This window comes from Macaca thibetana, chromosome 4 (assembly GCF_024542745.1).
Source record: "Macaca thibetana thibetana isolate TM-01 chromosome 4, ASM2454274v1, whole genome shotgun sequence".
Classification (NCBI taxonomy): Eukaryota; Metazoa; Chordata; class Mammalia; order Primates; family Cercopithecidae; genus Macaca; species Macaca thibetana.
The window spans coordinates 21093819-21110848 of record NC_065581.1 but is presented as its reverse complement, the minus strand read 5'-3'; the positions used below and the strand labels follow the sequence as shown (position 1 = coordinate 21110848).

Below are 17030 nucleotides of genomic sequence, written 5' to 3'. Positions count from 1 at the left end.
TACAACTGTTTTAACAGTTTCTAGTAGGCAAGGCTATCATTTCAGTGACCCACTGTAATTTGGGATGAAACCCCAGGAAATTATGCCAACTTTGGAATAGGAGTTGCATTTCTGAGTTTACTCAGCATGATGAATCCACTAAAATGCTGACTATCCTTTTTTTGGCAGAAACTTATGTCAAGGGGAAAATGAACATTAAAATGAATATAGCTAGAGAGACAAACCATCACAGCATTCACTTCCAGGAGCAGACCATAGTTTATTTTACTTTCTGGATCTTTTTATTATGGAACATTTCAATCATATAGAAAAATGCAGAATAAAATAATGAACACCCCCCCAACATCATTTAGTTTTGATAATCACCAATACGTGGCCAATCTTATTTTATTGTACCCTATCCACTCTGCTCTTCAAAATTATTAAAATATATATATATATATATATTCTTTTAGAGATGGGGTCTTGCTCTGTTGCCCAGGCTGGAGTAAAGTGGTGCAGTCATAGCTCACTGTAACTCGAAATCCAGGGCTCAAGTGATTCTCCTGCCTAAACCTACCCCGGTGGCTAGGACTACAGGTGTGCAACACCATGCCTGGCTAATTTTTAATTTTTTTTTTTTTTAATAGAGACAGAGTTTCACAATGTTGCTCAGGCTGGTCTCAAACTTCTGGGCTCAAGCGATCCTTCAGCTTCAGACTCCCAGAGTGCTGGGATTACCGGCATAAGCCAATGCATCAGCCTGCATTAAAGCAAATCCCAGACAACTGATGTTGTATTTCATAAAAGCTTCCACTGACAATATATGTATATATTTTCATAAAGATCACTACAGAAATCTCACTGAGCATGAGATGTCTAAACCAACTTTAACCACATCTTGTAAAACATTTTACACTAAAATCTATCTGCCTAGAAAACCAATTTGCTTGAATATAAGTGGGTAATTAAAATGACAAAATAAGTTTAAACACAACCCTCTATTAATTTATGGGAGGAAAAATAGTAACATTCTCAGATTGGGAAAATAGTGCATGTTACTTTATCCCTATGGTTCTAGTCTTTGCGGACATTCCAACCAATGAGAGACAAGATTAAAAGTAACATGGTTAGATTTGCCTGGATGGAGCTTAGAAGAGTAGGTAGAGGCTACTAAGGGGGCCAGGAGCTGCCTGGAATAAAACTTTTCCATTTTCCTTCACTACTGTACATCCAGAATAAAACAGAATGCCAACAGGCCAAAACTTAGGAGCTTCAAAAGGCACTCATCAAGCAGTCTAGCTATTTACAATAATTTATTACCAATCTTAAAGATCAAAAGGAACTCCATCAAGTATTTAGATTCAATTCCTCACTGCCTGATGACTAAGTTGTAGAGGAATGAAGGGAAGCCAAAATAATCTGAGGTGACTTTGATACAATGCCACAAAGGATATGAAGAGGAAGCTGGTAGAAGCTGCAAATGGCTAGGTTCCATTAAGAGTTCTAATAAAAGAATGGAATTTCCCTTAACTGCGAATTTAAAAATGTTAGAAGTGGGCGAAATCTAGACAAGCCAGGCAAAACCTGTGATTTGCCATTGCCTTTTTTTTGTTGTTGTTAAATGTTAACTTTAGCCACTGCTGCACTTATGTTCATTAAGTGGCTTCATCTAAAAAAAAAAAAAAATGCAATGTTACCTTCAGAAATCTGGCCAATCTCATTCCTTTTGCTGTTGTATTACTTATCAGCCTGCTCCTTCTGTGTGCATTGTCAGACACTATTGGCTCTCTCAATCTCTTTCAAACAAATTGCTGCATTCTGCAATGTGATTGATTTAGCTTGAAAAATGTAACTTGGAATGAGATAATTTTTAGTATTACATATCACCATGGTCACATGAAGCATAAACATCTCTTTTACAAGTTTTTGGTGCTTAAGTCAATTGGTCACTATAGAAACACTAGAAGCTAGTGTTTCAAATTCTTTTCAACTTCTATGAACTGGCACAATTTTTCCCTCCTGAATCCAGACATCTCTGTATTTTCAACCGAGGAAAGTAGTTTTCACACTACTTATTTTGGCTAGTTAAAAAATCCCTACCACATGTCTCCCTGTAAATTCATAGATAAAGATTTAAGTTTATATTAGCATTTCAACTGTGCACATTTTTTGTTTGCTTCTGAAATCACCTCGAATTAACAGATTTACTGGAATCTTACATGGTTTAGAAGTTTTGCGCAAGTCTCAGAAACCTTGTAATCTATTTCCCCATGAAGATGTGGTGTTAAGCATTTTCTTAAAAATGGCTACATATTTTTTCTTTTTAAAAGAGTCCTTATCTTTTACAAATATATTGTAAAATACTTACAAGTGAAAAGATGTCTAGGAATTCTTCAAATATGAGGGATGGAGAATGTAGGGTATAAATGAAACAAGACTGACTATGAATCTATGAAACTGTGGGAGGGGTACATGGGGGTCGTTATGTTATTTGGTCATTTTCTGTGTAGCAAAGCTCTAGGCAGTAGATATTTCAGATATAATGCTAGGTACTAATTTTTATTAGGATTTTTATTTAGAAAAATAATCTATCAGGAGCAATGAAGAATCAAGTTTTGCAGTCAGCATTTCAAATATCTTTACCAATCCGAAACCTAAGTTCCTCCAGTACAGTGTTCAGAGAGAAAACACAAAAACTAACCAAACAAAATATACCCCAAAATGTATCTTTTCACTGTCTTTGAGATTTCAGTGCCAATATATAACTAGATTTCAATGTGAATAAAATATAATTATTATACTTCAGAAATATAACATTTCTGTTTTCTTTAAAAGGGATAAAGAGCTAAAAAATTTAAATTGAAATATAAATGTAATTGGCAAGTGTATTTCATAATCACCATATCTTGGTGAAAATTGTACTATACATTCGGAAAGACTTTAATACTTAATATGCTATTAACATGCTTCTCTTACCTTGTGATTATATGGACTGTAAGAATGAAATACCCGAGAAAGATCTTTTGTCCTTTGCTTTTTCTGTGAAAAGAAAAAACCAAAACAACATACAAACAATTCAGTTGACAGCAGATAAAAAATATACGTGTGTATATATCTCTATCTACATATATAAAGATATTGTTTTTTTTTTAGAGATTCTTCTTTTGTGGAGGCTGAGGAGACACAGGGATGCAATTAAAAACCAAAGTCACTTTACGGTTATGTGGGTCATTGTCACACAACAGCCAGGTGACCTCTTCCTAGAAGATTTCATAACTAAAACACTAATCATCATCAAAAACTGTATTTGAAAATACATAAAATAGATATCTAAGACTAAAATGAAGAAAAAACTGAAAAAGAAAGAAAATTTAATACACAGGCACTTCTATTTTCATTGTAATACCAACTGCTGTTACTCAGAATTGGGCACAGACATTCATTCATTTAAACGATACGCCTCCTTCAGGCTTCCTGGTTATGGCTTGGGTCTGTCTGCTTGAGCTTGCAGCTGTGAGGATACCTTTATTGTGTCACTGCTATATAGCCTAGGTACCTTGCATGGTGTTTTACACACAGTAGGTACTCAATAAATATTGGCTAAGTTAATGAATAAAAGAATGTATGAGTTATACAGGCATATAACTCTTAATATCTGTAATGATGACACATAAGCCTCATAGATTAGTTATGAAGAGAAGGTTCTTTTGGCCAAGCATGGTGCCTCATGCTTGTAATCCTAGCACTTTGGGAGGCCGAAGTGGGCGGATCGCTTGAGGCCAGGAGTTCAAGATCAGCCTGGCCAACATGGAGAAACCCAGTCTCTACTAAAATTACCAAAAAAATTAGCCAGGTGTGGTGGTGGACGTCTGTAATCCAAATTACTCAGGAGGCTGAGGCAGGAGAATCACTTGAACTTGGGAGGCAGAGGTTGCAGTGAGCCAATATTGTATCACGGCACTCCAGCCCGGGTGACAGAGGGAGACTCCATGCCCCACCCCCCAAAAAAAGAGAAGGCTCTTTTCACTTCTAATGACATGCTCTTCTTAAGCTGAATCCAGGCATTACATGAGTCCCCTCTCCATCCCCTGCTCCTGGGTGTGTCTGTGGCAAGCAAGAAGTAAGACGTTTTCTTACTACAGCCAACTAGTTAATATAAAAGTGGCTTTTTCCTCATCCACTGTGATCCCTGCCCCATAACCACCATGAGCAATTTGTGTACGGGTCTGAATCTTCTATGCATACACACATGCGCGCACGCACACACACACACACAGATTACCACTGCTTTCAAAGAAAAGAGATTATTCTATGTACAGCTATCCCTTAGTACTCCCCGTAGATACCAAAATCCACTGATGCTCAAGCCCCTTATATCAAATAATGCAGAATTTGCATGTAACCTATACACATCCTCTCGTATGCTTTAAGTCATCTCTAGATTGCTTAGAATATCTCATACAATGTAAATACTATGTAAATAGTTGTTACACTGTATTTTATGTGTATTATTTTAAATTGTACCCTTATTATCGTTATTATTTAGAGACAGGATCTCACGCTGTGGCCCAGGCTGCAGTACAGCGGTACGATCATCGCTCACTGCAGCCTTGAGCTCCTGGGCTCAAGTGCTCCTTTTGCCTCAGCCTCTACCTGGGATCACAGGCGCGACACACCAAGCCTGGCTGTTCTTTTTAATTTTTCTAAATATTTCTGATGCCCTGTTTGTTGAATCCACAGATGTGGAACTTGCAGTTATGGAAGGAAGACTATACATTGTTCTGAAATTTACTTTTTCCACTACACAATTTGTCCTGGCAAAACTTCCTTGGTTGTACGTACAGATCAGCAATTCTCTAAAGGGAGTTTTTCAAAGTTTTTGACATCCAAAAACTTTACAAATGCAAACTTTTCTGTAATTCATTTCAGTTTTTTAATATAATCATAATCTTTGCACAAACATCTTTGCCAGCCTGAGTGTATTTAAAAATAATAAATTATGGAAATCCAGTTTCAGGATCAGACAATACACACATGTATTACCTTAACAGGTAAAGTCAAATTGCCTCCTCCCCACAAACATTGCACCAATTTGTCCCCCTCAGCAATAGTGAATGAGAGAAGGAATCTCAGCTTAAGTTGGTAATTCTCAAGAATTTCTCTCTTCCATTTAAAGGTTAGAATGTTTCTAAATTTACAGAGGCAATCAATGTTTTTAGAACAGATATTGAACATTTTCCTAGCTGGCAATAACAGAATTTATTTCTTGTCCATCATAGGTTAGCCCACAACCACATCTTGAAATTCTGTCACACAGGTGGTCTGTTGGTCCTTAACATTGCCCCTGTCTTGCTTCTGTTTCTACTCTGATGTTATTCCAACTGCCAGGAGACTGCTTCTGTCATCACTTGTGAATGAATCCTAGACTGCTATCCTGTGTTCTAGGGAAGTATCTTCTACCTCCTCTAGTGTCCTCAAGGACACAGCTATCATACCTCCCCAGTGCCGCAGACCCCTGCCTAGCTCTACATAATCTTCTGCATCTCCTTAGTTAAGCAGTTGGACCCGATATTAATAAGCACCTTGTAAATAAAATCATTTGTGCATACTCATAGTATGAGTTTCCTTGTAGATCAGTTTCCCTATTTCAGAGCTGTCTTTGAAGTCACAATTCCAGTGGCAGTCCTTCAAATCACCTGGCCTTGTTGCTACCATCTGACACCCACTGAAAAGTCATCTCTCCTGCAGCTCAGTCAAAATTCCTGCCTTCTCTCTCCACCTCTGAGCAGTGCTTCTGACCACCAAATTCTAAAGTAATTTAACACTCCTTTCCCCTGGAGAGCAAAAATGTATCAGTAAGATAATTGGAAACAGTTCCTGTGGCTAATGAAATGTTAGTTCTGTGAGCCTTGGAATCTGCTTTGAACAGGTCATTTGCCCATCAAAATTTCATTAGCTTATAATTTTTTCTTTTCTTTGCATATGCCCACTTATTCGGTGAAACAGTTCTTGGCTTATACTTCAATCAGAAGAAAAATGATGGAGACTAACACTTCCTTTGTTAAGAGACTTGATATAAAACACTGGGGAAAATATTTTCAGAAAGGAAATTATGCTAGATAAAATAAAATAGGTAGCATATCAGTATTAAACTTAGGAGGTGCCCCAAGAACTGAGGCTTATCAGAAACGGCTGAGTGACCAGCTTGCATTGGCAGGTGGAAAAGGAATATTCAGAAGTTGTTTCGTGTGACCTAATGTAGGTTTTGATTTTACTTTGATGGCTAACACTTATACATGCTTTTTATCCTAAGTACCTCAATTTTGGGAAATAAATGGAGGATAACTAAATAACACTATGCATATTAGCCTCAAAGACCCAGTAAAGAAACAATGCCTTTTCTGACAACAAATTTATTATATACAAATACTGTGAAGTCTTGGCATATTGAAGGTTATAGGCATCCACCCAGTTAACTGAAAACCACTGCTATTCTTCCTCTGAGATCAGTCACACAACAGTGGAGTATCTTCTGGAATCCAGAACAGGGGTTGGCAAACTATGGACCTGTAGCCAATCCGACCTGCTGCCTGTTTTTATTTTTTTAAAAAAAGTTTTATTGAAATGCAGCCACAAATCCTAAAGTCCTTACTATATGGCCCTTTATAGAGAAAGGTAACCACCCCTGATCTAGAATCTCTATCCCTGACCATGTCTGCTTCTGGAAGTCGTCCCTTAACTCCAAACCCCATGAACAACTAGCTACCCTGCAAAATTCCTGGCTCCTTCTATTTGCTCAATGGACAGTTCCAAGAGCCAATCGTAACCTATATACTGAAACACTGGGATGAATGTACCAAGCATAATAACAATTAGCTGTCTTGTTTTCAGGATATCTCCTCAGTGCTTCGATGTACAGGCAAAAAACACTCCAAGTGGCTTTCTAGAGCATGCTGAAATAGATATGGGGCTTTCAGAGCTGTCTGTATTCACACTGTAACTGCTGATGACAGAAGCTCTGAGAAGAAATCCTTTACTAAGTTCTAGCACTAAAGCCAAGTAAGTTTCATACACAAGTAACTAAAACACGGCCATTATTACTAGTGAGCCAGTTTCTCCTATGTAGGCAATGTTAAGAGAACTACTCTACAAAACCTGTCGAGCCTTGCTATCAGCAGTTTTAACTGAAACGAAAAGCTGAGCCAAAAATGGAATAATTAGGTATTTTCCTATTGCATCATAGCGTATGCCTAAATTACCTCCCAGTTTTTAGCCTGTTAAAACAAACATCTCAGTCATGTAACCACCTGTTAGTTCTCCAAACGTTTAAAAAGTAAACATGTTAAGTTGCGTGATGGACTTGTAACAAGGGTGGCCAGAGTACTGTGAGTATGGCAAACATTTTTCCCCAAATTGTACAAGGTACCTTGAAGTTACCTTCATCATTAATCCCAAGGTACAGGTCACAGAGATGAGAGGATATTTAAAAGTAATTACATGCTGCGTCCTGCATTCTATGTGGGCTGCCGTGGGTTTAAAAAATGAGGCAGTATGCATGTTTGGTAAAACTTCTAGATTCCCGAGAAGCTGAACCTCTGTAATCTTCATCTTACAGGCACTTCATAAATTGCTTTCATATTCCACTCTCCAAGGACAGAAAACACTGATGACCTTTTTTTTTTTTTTTTCTTATACTCATGTTTAAACTCCTTTACAGACAAAACCAAACAAAACTAAAGACCCCAAGAGAGTATTTTTAACAGTTCAGGTTTCCAGACAATGTAATCATTTCAATTTTTATCAAAGATACATAACAGAGCTCAGTTCTAAAAGAGGCTCCACATGTTATAACAGCTTGTATTCTGAATGTGAGGTTATACAACCAATCAAATTTTAGCAGTATCCACGAACTTAACTTCTTTTGGTTCCCCAAACCAATTCAATGCTTTCTGTATCCATCCTCTAGTTGTTGATTAAAGTTTTCCCAAATAAAACGGTGTTATTATAAGGAAAAGCTATAATAAGACTATGGACTTCATTTCTACATACAGAGTCTTAAAAATGATAAAGCCTACAAGTTTTCAAAGGGTTTGATATGTTTAAGGTATATTACAATACAATTTAAATGTTCTGCAAGCCTTCATCATACTTTGTGGTAAGAAGCCAAAGGAGCAGGGTTGAGTTTCAGCATGCTGCATTTTTCCTGCTCCCTTTCTGGTAGAGAGCCTAGGTAGTTAGCCTGTCAACTGGCAGGTAGCAGAAAGGCAGGAGGAAAAGATAAGGAACTAAGGCAACTCACGAACTGGACAATCAGGTTCGGAATAGAGTCACACAGGAGTGCCTGAGGCAAAAAGGCAATGGTGGTCTAATGGGGACCAAGAGTTATGCCCGAAAAAAATTCCAAAAGAGACTGGAGTGCAATTCCAAGTAATACATGCTAGGGCTCCAGGACTGGTGAGTTACTACATGACAGAAACAGACAGTAGAAGTTAGAAAACTACATCCTAAGGCAAAAGGGCTGAAAGAGCCAAGAGGTGCAAGATGAAAACAACAAGTGACTGAGGGTCAAGGGGTCCTTGGTGAAGAACTAGTCAGGAACTGGGAGAGTCACGCAGAGAACAAGGGCTTACTAAGATGCAATAAGAGACACTGAAGTCAGGGATAGGAAATGAAGAAGCCAGTAAACACTGAGTGCAGTGAAGGTGTTAACTACCAAGGATGTGGACTGACGCTAAGGCAGGTCTGATGTTTACCTTGGGAACTTCCTGCGGGGGTGGGTTCCAAAATAAGGGTGTGGGCAATGCTGGGCCCATTACATTCAGTCAGCAATGTGACAGCATTTGGTTGAAGAAGGAAAATGTTATTTCTGATGGGAGAGTTCAGTGTTTGATAAAAGCAGGCATAAAAGAACTGATTCCATAGATAGATTATGCTTTTATAGACTATAACGAAGAAGACTGAATATAGGTACATGGAGACAGAGAGAAAAGGGAGTACCTAGTTGGGCTGAAGAAATGGCTAAATGATTAGAACACATAATGCAAAAAATACAGTGACAAATGATCCAATTTGTGCTTCAGAAAGAGCTTCCTAATGGTGTTAAAGATAAAGCCCAAGTGGGACAAAGGCAAGTAGCTGAAGACAGTAGGAGAGAGGCTGTTGCAAAATCACTCAGAAAAAAAATAACACCTTAAATTAAGCTCGGGGCAAGGGGAGAAGGCGGGACAGATCTGATTAACAGCTGGGAAGCAGGATGGACAGCTCTTGGTAACTGATTAGATAGGAGTAGAGAGGCATGAGCAGAAGAGGACTCCCAGGCTACTGGCACAGATAACCAAACAGGAGAAGTACCCTTCATTGACAGAAGAATCTAGACTGAGACGGGTTTGGAGACTGGGGGAAAAAAAGATAATTCAGTTCTGAATATAGGGCATTTGAGGAGGCTGTAAGACATTTGGAGAGAAAATAAGAAGGAAGTTAGATATAAAGGACTTGGGAGTAATGAGCATATTGGCGTAATTTAAAGCAGGACAGGGATGGGATCACACAGGGAGAATGTAGAGCGATGGAGGCAAGAAGATAAGAAGATTGAGGTTAAAATCCTAGCGAACAATAGCTGTTTGGTCTTGGGCCAGGTATCTGCTCTGTACTTCCTATATAAAATGAAGACGCTAGATTTGGCCACTGCTTCTCAATCCTTGTTGCAGGTTAGAACTATTAGCAAATCTTTAAAATATACCAAAGCTTCAATCCTAATCCCCAGTGACTCTGACTTAATTGGTCTTCTGGGGCCTGGACAAAAGTGTATTATTTAAAAGCTCTCGGGTATTTCCAAAGTGTGGCCAAAGATGAGAAACACTAGTCAAGATGATCCCAAAGGTCTCTTCCAACTGTTAGCCTCTATGATTCTGGATCGGTTCCCCACTGTCTTTCAGCTACTGCCATTCTGTGTTCTGAATTCTATCAGTCATTTTAATCTCTGTATTATGCCTGCAGCTTTGCCTTATTTCTTGACCTCTTCCTTTCCATAAAAGAATGGACTCTCTATGTAAGAATTCCTCTGGGGCACAGTAAGGCTGTGGCTGCAGTACAACCTGCTACTGTATATTTAGTTCCCTAGCTGGTAAGTGCTTCTGAAAAATAAATGGAAAGCTAATTTAATACACTGGACTTTTTATTGTGTTATCAATGTGTAAAGCATCAGAAGCTTAATTAAAAGTACTTGAAAATATCAGCGCTCAATCACAATCTCACTTTTATATTACACATATTTTGATAGTGTCCCTAAGATGATAATACTCATTTAAGATCAATGAGAAGAAGGGGAAAAAAAGTCCCTGGGATTTAAACCATGAACTTCAAATTTTAGAAATCAATTATAACATCAATGATGTAAAATACAGTTAGTGATAAAAAAAAAAATCCCAAAATATACAAGGAAACAGGCAAACTCTTCAAAATCTCATCTGCTTTTCCTTCATAAGGCACATATAATACTTCCTTATTCTTTTATGAGAAATTACTGTGAGGGTGGCAGGGAAAACAAAGAACAAGGAGGCTGTGGCTCTATGCCATATATTTTTTTTACCCCTTACTCTCTAGGTAGGTCTGCAAAATAACTAAGATGGCCATAAATGCTTTTGACTGCTGTCTTGAATTTCTTTCTCTCCATCCATTTACAGCAGATTCAAGGAAAGTTATCAGGGTCTTCAGTTTCTCCCATATCCAAGTGGTGGGGGCATAGAGTAAGCATTTCTTAGAGGACACCAAAACAGTAGACTTCTCTAAGAGTGGAAGTTAGAAAATAGGTAAGTGAATTTGTTCACCCAACTGTAATGATATTCAAATAAAATAACCAAGCAAATGTGCAAATGTATAGCTGATTTTAAATCACAGTAGATATCAGTGGGAAATACTTTTTTTTTTTTTTTTTCAGCCTTACGGTTTCTAAAATAACCTTAGAGGAAGGAAGTTGCAACCATCAGCCTCTCATTTTCACAGGGGACAGGGAGTGGGGGTGGGAGAGGAGCAGGCACCATTTATCCTGGCAGGTATTTAACTAGGCAACAAATGCTGAAGAAAATGCAAATAGAGAATTCTGTGTTAATTCAGTGATGTGTGATAAAATGTAGGTTGCCATACCTTCTCCTATCAACCCCATTTTATTTTCTAAAGAGAACATTTCTTTGCAAGGAAAGGTCATTATTTGGTAACAAAGGCAAGGCTAGCACATGAGGAAAGCAAGAGACTTAACTAATTTATAGTAATAAGTGTTGCCAAAATGATTAGCCTTTACTAGCAGTTAGGCCAGAAACAGCCTTAAAACATAGGTCAAATCCCTGCAAAATAAAAAGACAAAGTCAAAGGGCAGTAAGTACACCACAATAGTTCATTCAAACGTCCTTTGTCTGACAACTTCTGGGTACTCAAAAGTAGCCCACAAGAACATGAGTTGCCATAAATCTCAATTCAATATCACTAACCTTCACTCTGCCCTTCTAACTGACCACAATTGTTAACTGTATGTCTTATCTGGATTATTATAGTATTGTTTTCTTTCCTGGACTACCTGTGTCCAATCTTCACCCTCTAAATCAATGGTTGGCAAAATATGACCTGTGGGCAAAATACTACTGGCTGCCTTTTGTATAGTCTGTAATTTGTCTGTATATTTAAAAATGGCTGAAAAAAAAAATAAAAAGCACAAGAATATTTGTGACACATAAAAATTGTATGAAATTCAAATTTATATACATAAAGTTTTATTGGAACACAGTCATGCTCATTCCTTTATTAACATTGTCCATGGTTGCTTTACTGCTGTCATGGCAGAGTTGAATGGTCGCAATAGAAAATGTACAGCCTATAAAGCTGAAAATATTTACTATGTGGCCCTTTTTTAGAGTTTGCTAACCCTTGCTCTAAACCGTTGGTTTGCAACCCTGGCTACAAATTGGAATCACCTGGGGCTTTAAATAATACTGAGGTGTGGGTCCCAGTGCCGGATATCCTAATTGATACAGGGTGCAGCCCAGGAGTCGGGTTTTAAAACTTTCTCCAGGTGATGCGAATGTGAAGCCAGAGTTTAGAACCTTTGTTTAATCCCCCTTTACTGAGGCCAGAGTAAGCTTTACAATGCATGGTCAACTAAGGCACTCTTCCGTTTAGGACTCCCTACTGCTCAGAGAATCGAATTTCAACTTCTGCATTCAAGCTTGTCCCACTTTTCCAGCTAACACCAAAGGCAATGTCTTGTTCCTTAGAGACCCTGCATTTTTCTGACTCCACATCTTGCTAATGCTACTCCCTCTGCCTGGAATGCCCCTGCCACCATCTCCATGTATTAAATTCATTCCAAAGGGCCCAATTCAAAGATCACTTCTTCCATGCAGGATCCTCCCAAACAGAAAGAACCCACCTATGTGCTTCCAGAGATCTCTTTACCACTTTCATCGTGAGTTAACTCCACCTCGAAGAAAGAAACTACGTGTCGGTCATCTGGATAGCATCCCTTCCTTCAGTAACACTTTATTCAAGTGCCTTGCATATGGGAGATGGCAAAAAAAAAAAAAAAAAAAAAAAAAAAAAAAAGTCCGTGTACCCCTTTAAGTTCACAACATTTCAGTTTTACCTTCATTGAAACTTCTAGTTCTTCAAACTATCCATTCAGGTCACCTTTTCCCTCCAGGTTCTAAATTCAGACACAACACTTCAATCTATTTCTTGTCAGTAACCTGAGCTTCCACATTGCTTTGTCCTTCATTCCCCCTACAATCTCCCACTCCCACCTTATATAGTTAAATCACTCAATCCCTGAGCACTTGGCGACTTAGGCCACCTCAGCACTACTTGGTCATTCCTCTGTGAGTAGATATTCAATTGCTGTTTCTATTCCTCATAAGAGCCTCCCAACCAGTTTCTGTCTCCATTCTCATCCTTTATATCTAAAATCCATTCGCCGAGCTCTAAAACTTAGGTGATTAATTGAATGACATATTCATTCGACATATTTACTGTGTGCCCATTGTGCAGGCATCATACTAGTGAGACAGAAAGAAAGCTGGATGAGGCCACTGGACTCAATAGAGCTTTCAAACCAGTGGGAAGAAATAATTACTATACTTAACCAAGCAAGCAGGCACACAATAAGTGCATAAATGTTTGTTGGATTAATTCCAAAAGTTCTGAATATTGACATTTGGTATTAACACTGCTCACCAGATTACTAAGTCTAATGCAAATTTTTGTGCTGGATGGAATTATTACTTTTATAACTATAAATAGTACTTCAAGACAATAATTGTAAAAATTCCAGAATTTGAAACATGTTTCCCAGGGATTTTGCTTTGAGTCCATTTATATTCAAGGCATGAATTTCTTTTTACTATGTTTGCACTCTCATAAAGATTGCTCCTTTCTCCAACGACAAGTTCCATAGAGAACAGGGGAATGACAGCATTTAGTATCTTTTGTTGAGAGAAAAATATTAGGAAAGGAAAAAATCAACAGCTATATAGCATGGTTAACCCTTACCTTAAAAAAGTAAGTAAATAAACAATCAATTGCAGTCCAGAATGTAGCCAGACAACTGATTTGCTGCCCACATATACATATATTAGGCACTAGTTTTTTTTTGTATTTGTTTTTTTTTTATGAGACAGAGTCTTGCTCTGTCACCCAGGCTGGAGAGCAGTGGCACACTCTAGCTCACTGCAACCTCTGCCTCCCAGGTTCAAGCCATTCTCCTGTCTCAGCCTCCCAAGTAGCTGGGACTACAGATGCCTGCCACCACGCCCCCTTCTTTTTGTATTTTTAGTAGAGACAGGGTTTCACCGTGTTGGTCAGGCTGGTCTTAAACTCCTGACCTCAGGTGATCCAACTGCCTCAGCCTCCCAAAGTGCTAGGATTACAGGTGTGAACCACCACGCTGGGCTGAAGACACTAGGTTTTATAACATACCCAAATAACTGAGACTACAAGAATAAATACTGTGTCCCCATCAATGTCCTCGCCCCTTTGAATATCCCGAATCTAAACTGTTTGATAAAGCAAAGCAAATAGGGCTTAATCCAAGACTTGTTGAATTTTACTTTCCAATAATTTTAGTATTTCTGGATACATTCTTGATATAAATATTACCAATGCATGAAGAAGTTTCAGTTATTTCTAAAATTTAAAATGTTCCTTTAACACATGACAAGATAACTATTCTCGCACTGCTATTTTAGAAAAATTAGCAGTTACAGTGCTAAAACTCTCAAAGTCTGTCCCATCCTCAAAACCCAGCAGATAGTGTGGGGCAACAAATTCACTGCTATCTATGTACTACACTGTTTTTAATTTCGTTTTCAAAGTTCAAATTAGGAAGGGTGACAACAAGTGGTTTTATTTATTTAATTTTTTTACCATTTGCTTAATAATAATAATGCCTGATACCAATAAATTATTTTGGTAAAGACAGACAATATAATTAAACACAAAGTTAAAAAAGGAAGTTATGTTAGAGATGTAACTATGAGAGAGTAACACTGTGCAACTGGATAAAATAAATGCAGTGTGAGTTTTGCTAATTAGTATCCTGGAGTTCTATGTATTTCTATATTGTCATTAAGTATTTCTCTTCCTTTTATGTATGGAGAGATGGTAACGTGCCTTTACTGAATCTAACATTCAGTGAGTCTGAGCCTGAGCCCAGGATTGTGAAAACAGAGTCTGGATCTGTGCAAACTCTATTAATGCTCAGAGCCTCATATCAGCTTCCAGATGCTAATCCACATCGCACCCAAGGGAAAAAGTGATGAGAAAAGAATGGAGAAAACGAAATTTCTCTGACCCACAGATAAGCTGCTATACAGTTCTAAAAACTGATCAAAGCCAATGCATCTCCCTCATGACCCCGAATAACCCCTGGTGTCACCCCATTTGAAGAGAAGCTCGAAAATTGTTCTCTGCCAGTTATTGCTGTGTCTCTAGATAAGCCCACAACTCGTTTTTATGATGATTCCTCGACTGGGACCTGGAAGGTCAGACATGACAATGTAGGTTTGATAACTCTCCTTTCTACATCTAATTTAGCACCTACTGTAAAAAATCATTTCTATCAGCAATGCAACCATCACTGATATCTCTCTCTGCCCCATCAAACCAATAATAAGAGTCTAAAATTCATTTCAGGGGTGGCTGGGCTTTTTGACCTATCTTCCCCTCAAGTACTGTGTCAAAAATAAACTTATTTTTGTTCCATATATTAAACATACACATTTTCTTTTTTATCTTTGGCCTTTATGACAAAGGAGTCTTTATTTGATAAGCACAAAGCAATTTAATATACAGCTCAATCTTCTCCATTCTCTCGTCTTTATGTCACTTCAGAAATCAGTCGATTCTTTTTTATGTTGTAGAGCAAAAGATACTACGGAGATAGCCAGTGGACGAAAATTTCTGAAGTTGGCTCTTTGCCAAGCAACATTGTCAGCCATCAGCAGGACGGGTACAGGTACTTATGTGTGTAGGGGCAAGAGGCGGGTGGGGGGTAAAGGCGGGCCAAGAGGCTAGGAAATTACAGAAGAGCAAAGCAAGAGAAAAATAAAGTAGCTGAGCTTCCCCCTGCACCCATTCTAACACCTAAAACAACTCCAGTTATATATAATTTGTGTTATATAATCACTCTTTCAGAAATCAACCCATGTTCACACAAGCGGGAAAAGGATGCCCAAACAGTGTATCAAATGACAGGCCTGGCCATTTTAAGTAACAAGCAACCAGGCAGAAAGTGATGCTTCAGGTCCACCATCACAGACCTCCTGAAGGTTAAAGTCCTACTATTCTTCATTCATCCTCTCCATACTTTCAGGGGCTTAGCCTAGGCCTCGCCACTCAGCCTTGGGATACTGCTCTCCCATCCCTGCCAACCTTATCTCCACCTTTCTCTCTTTTCCTTAACTCTTCAGAGAGACATAACGAAGAAGCAAGAGGTCCTAACCATCCACTATTGCATATACTGTATGCTTTCTGTTTTCTCATTGGAAGAGGATCCTAAGGTGTTTTTTAAGAAAGTCAGTTGGTTTAACACAAAACATGTTTAGAATGTAAAACACACAACATGCTTAGAATGTAAAATGACAGGAGTATCTTAGAAGAGCTCAATGAACTATCTGATTGTGATAATTTTAAAGGAGTTATGCTTAAAGTAAGTTTAATCAGTGTCAAAGTCCAAACATTCTTTTGACACAGATAGTGCTTTATATTTTCAAACTATAATAACTATATGTTAATAAGCATTTATTAATTTTAAAGATTTGAGTATCTGCTCTGTGTATTTTATTAGTAAATTAAACCCCATCTCTTTACCCATTGTCTGGATCTATCAGCTTCTTCTATCACTGACAGCCAAGACCATAAACATCTTCATTTTTTCGTTTTAAATTCCTGGGCAGTTTAGAAGTTCTTTATCATTCTATTTATTGTAGAGGAAGCTACATGTTCTTTTTGTTTCTTTTTCAGCTCTAGCATCTTTTTAGCTCTTTATTTTCATGTACACCTAAATAAGATTCTATTTTGGAGAGTTTGCCTATTTTTGTGTATGTTGTTTGTTTTAGCAACTCTGTTAATCTTAAACCCCCTAAAGCATTTGCTTATTTTTTCAGTTTTTTTCAAAATCAGTTATCCGTGTATATGATCTAAGAACCAGCCAGCTCCACATAGCTTCCCAGCTTCCCTTTCCCATTTCTGCTTCCTTAGAAGTAAATACCAAATTTTGGTATTTACCTCCATATTAAGCCAAGTAACATGTCATTTTTGCTAATGGTAATTTTTTACTACTAGATACTATCTCCTAACTTCCCTCTAGGGAAGATGAGCTTGCATTCCCTCCCCTGCCCACTCTATGTATATATTTCTTACCTCCACTTCCCATGATCATACACATGCCATTCAGATTTTACCCATGTCATATCTAATTATATTTTCTTGTCTGTATATTTTGTTTTCTCTTAAGAGTCATTTAAACAATATGCTTGATGGACAAGTGCAGTGACTTATGCCTGTAG

The 17030-nt window shown here is 38.0% G+C and overlaps 1 protein-coding gene across 3 annotated transcripts in view; it reads right to left on the bottom strand.

Moving 5' to 3' along the window:
• Nucleotides 1–17030, bottom strand: part of CDKAL1 (CDK5 regulatory subunit associated protein 1 like 1) — a 712749-nt gene that overhangs the window by 121620 nt on the left and 574099 nt on the right. For all 3 annotated transcript variants that reach the window (XM_050789551.1, XM_050789550.1, XM_050789549.1), the window contains one exon: nt 2959–3021. In XM_050789551.1, the coding sequence (XP_050645508.1) occupies nt 2959–3021 (63 nt within the window). The remainder of the gene's footprint in view (nt 1–2958; nt 3022–17030) is intronic.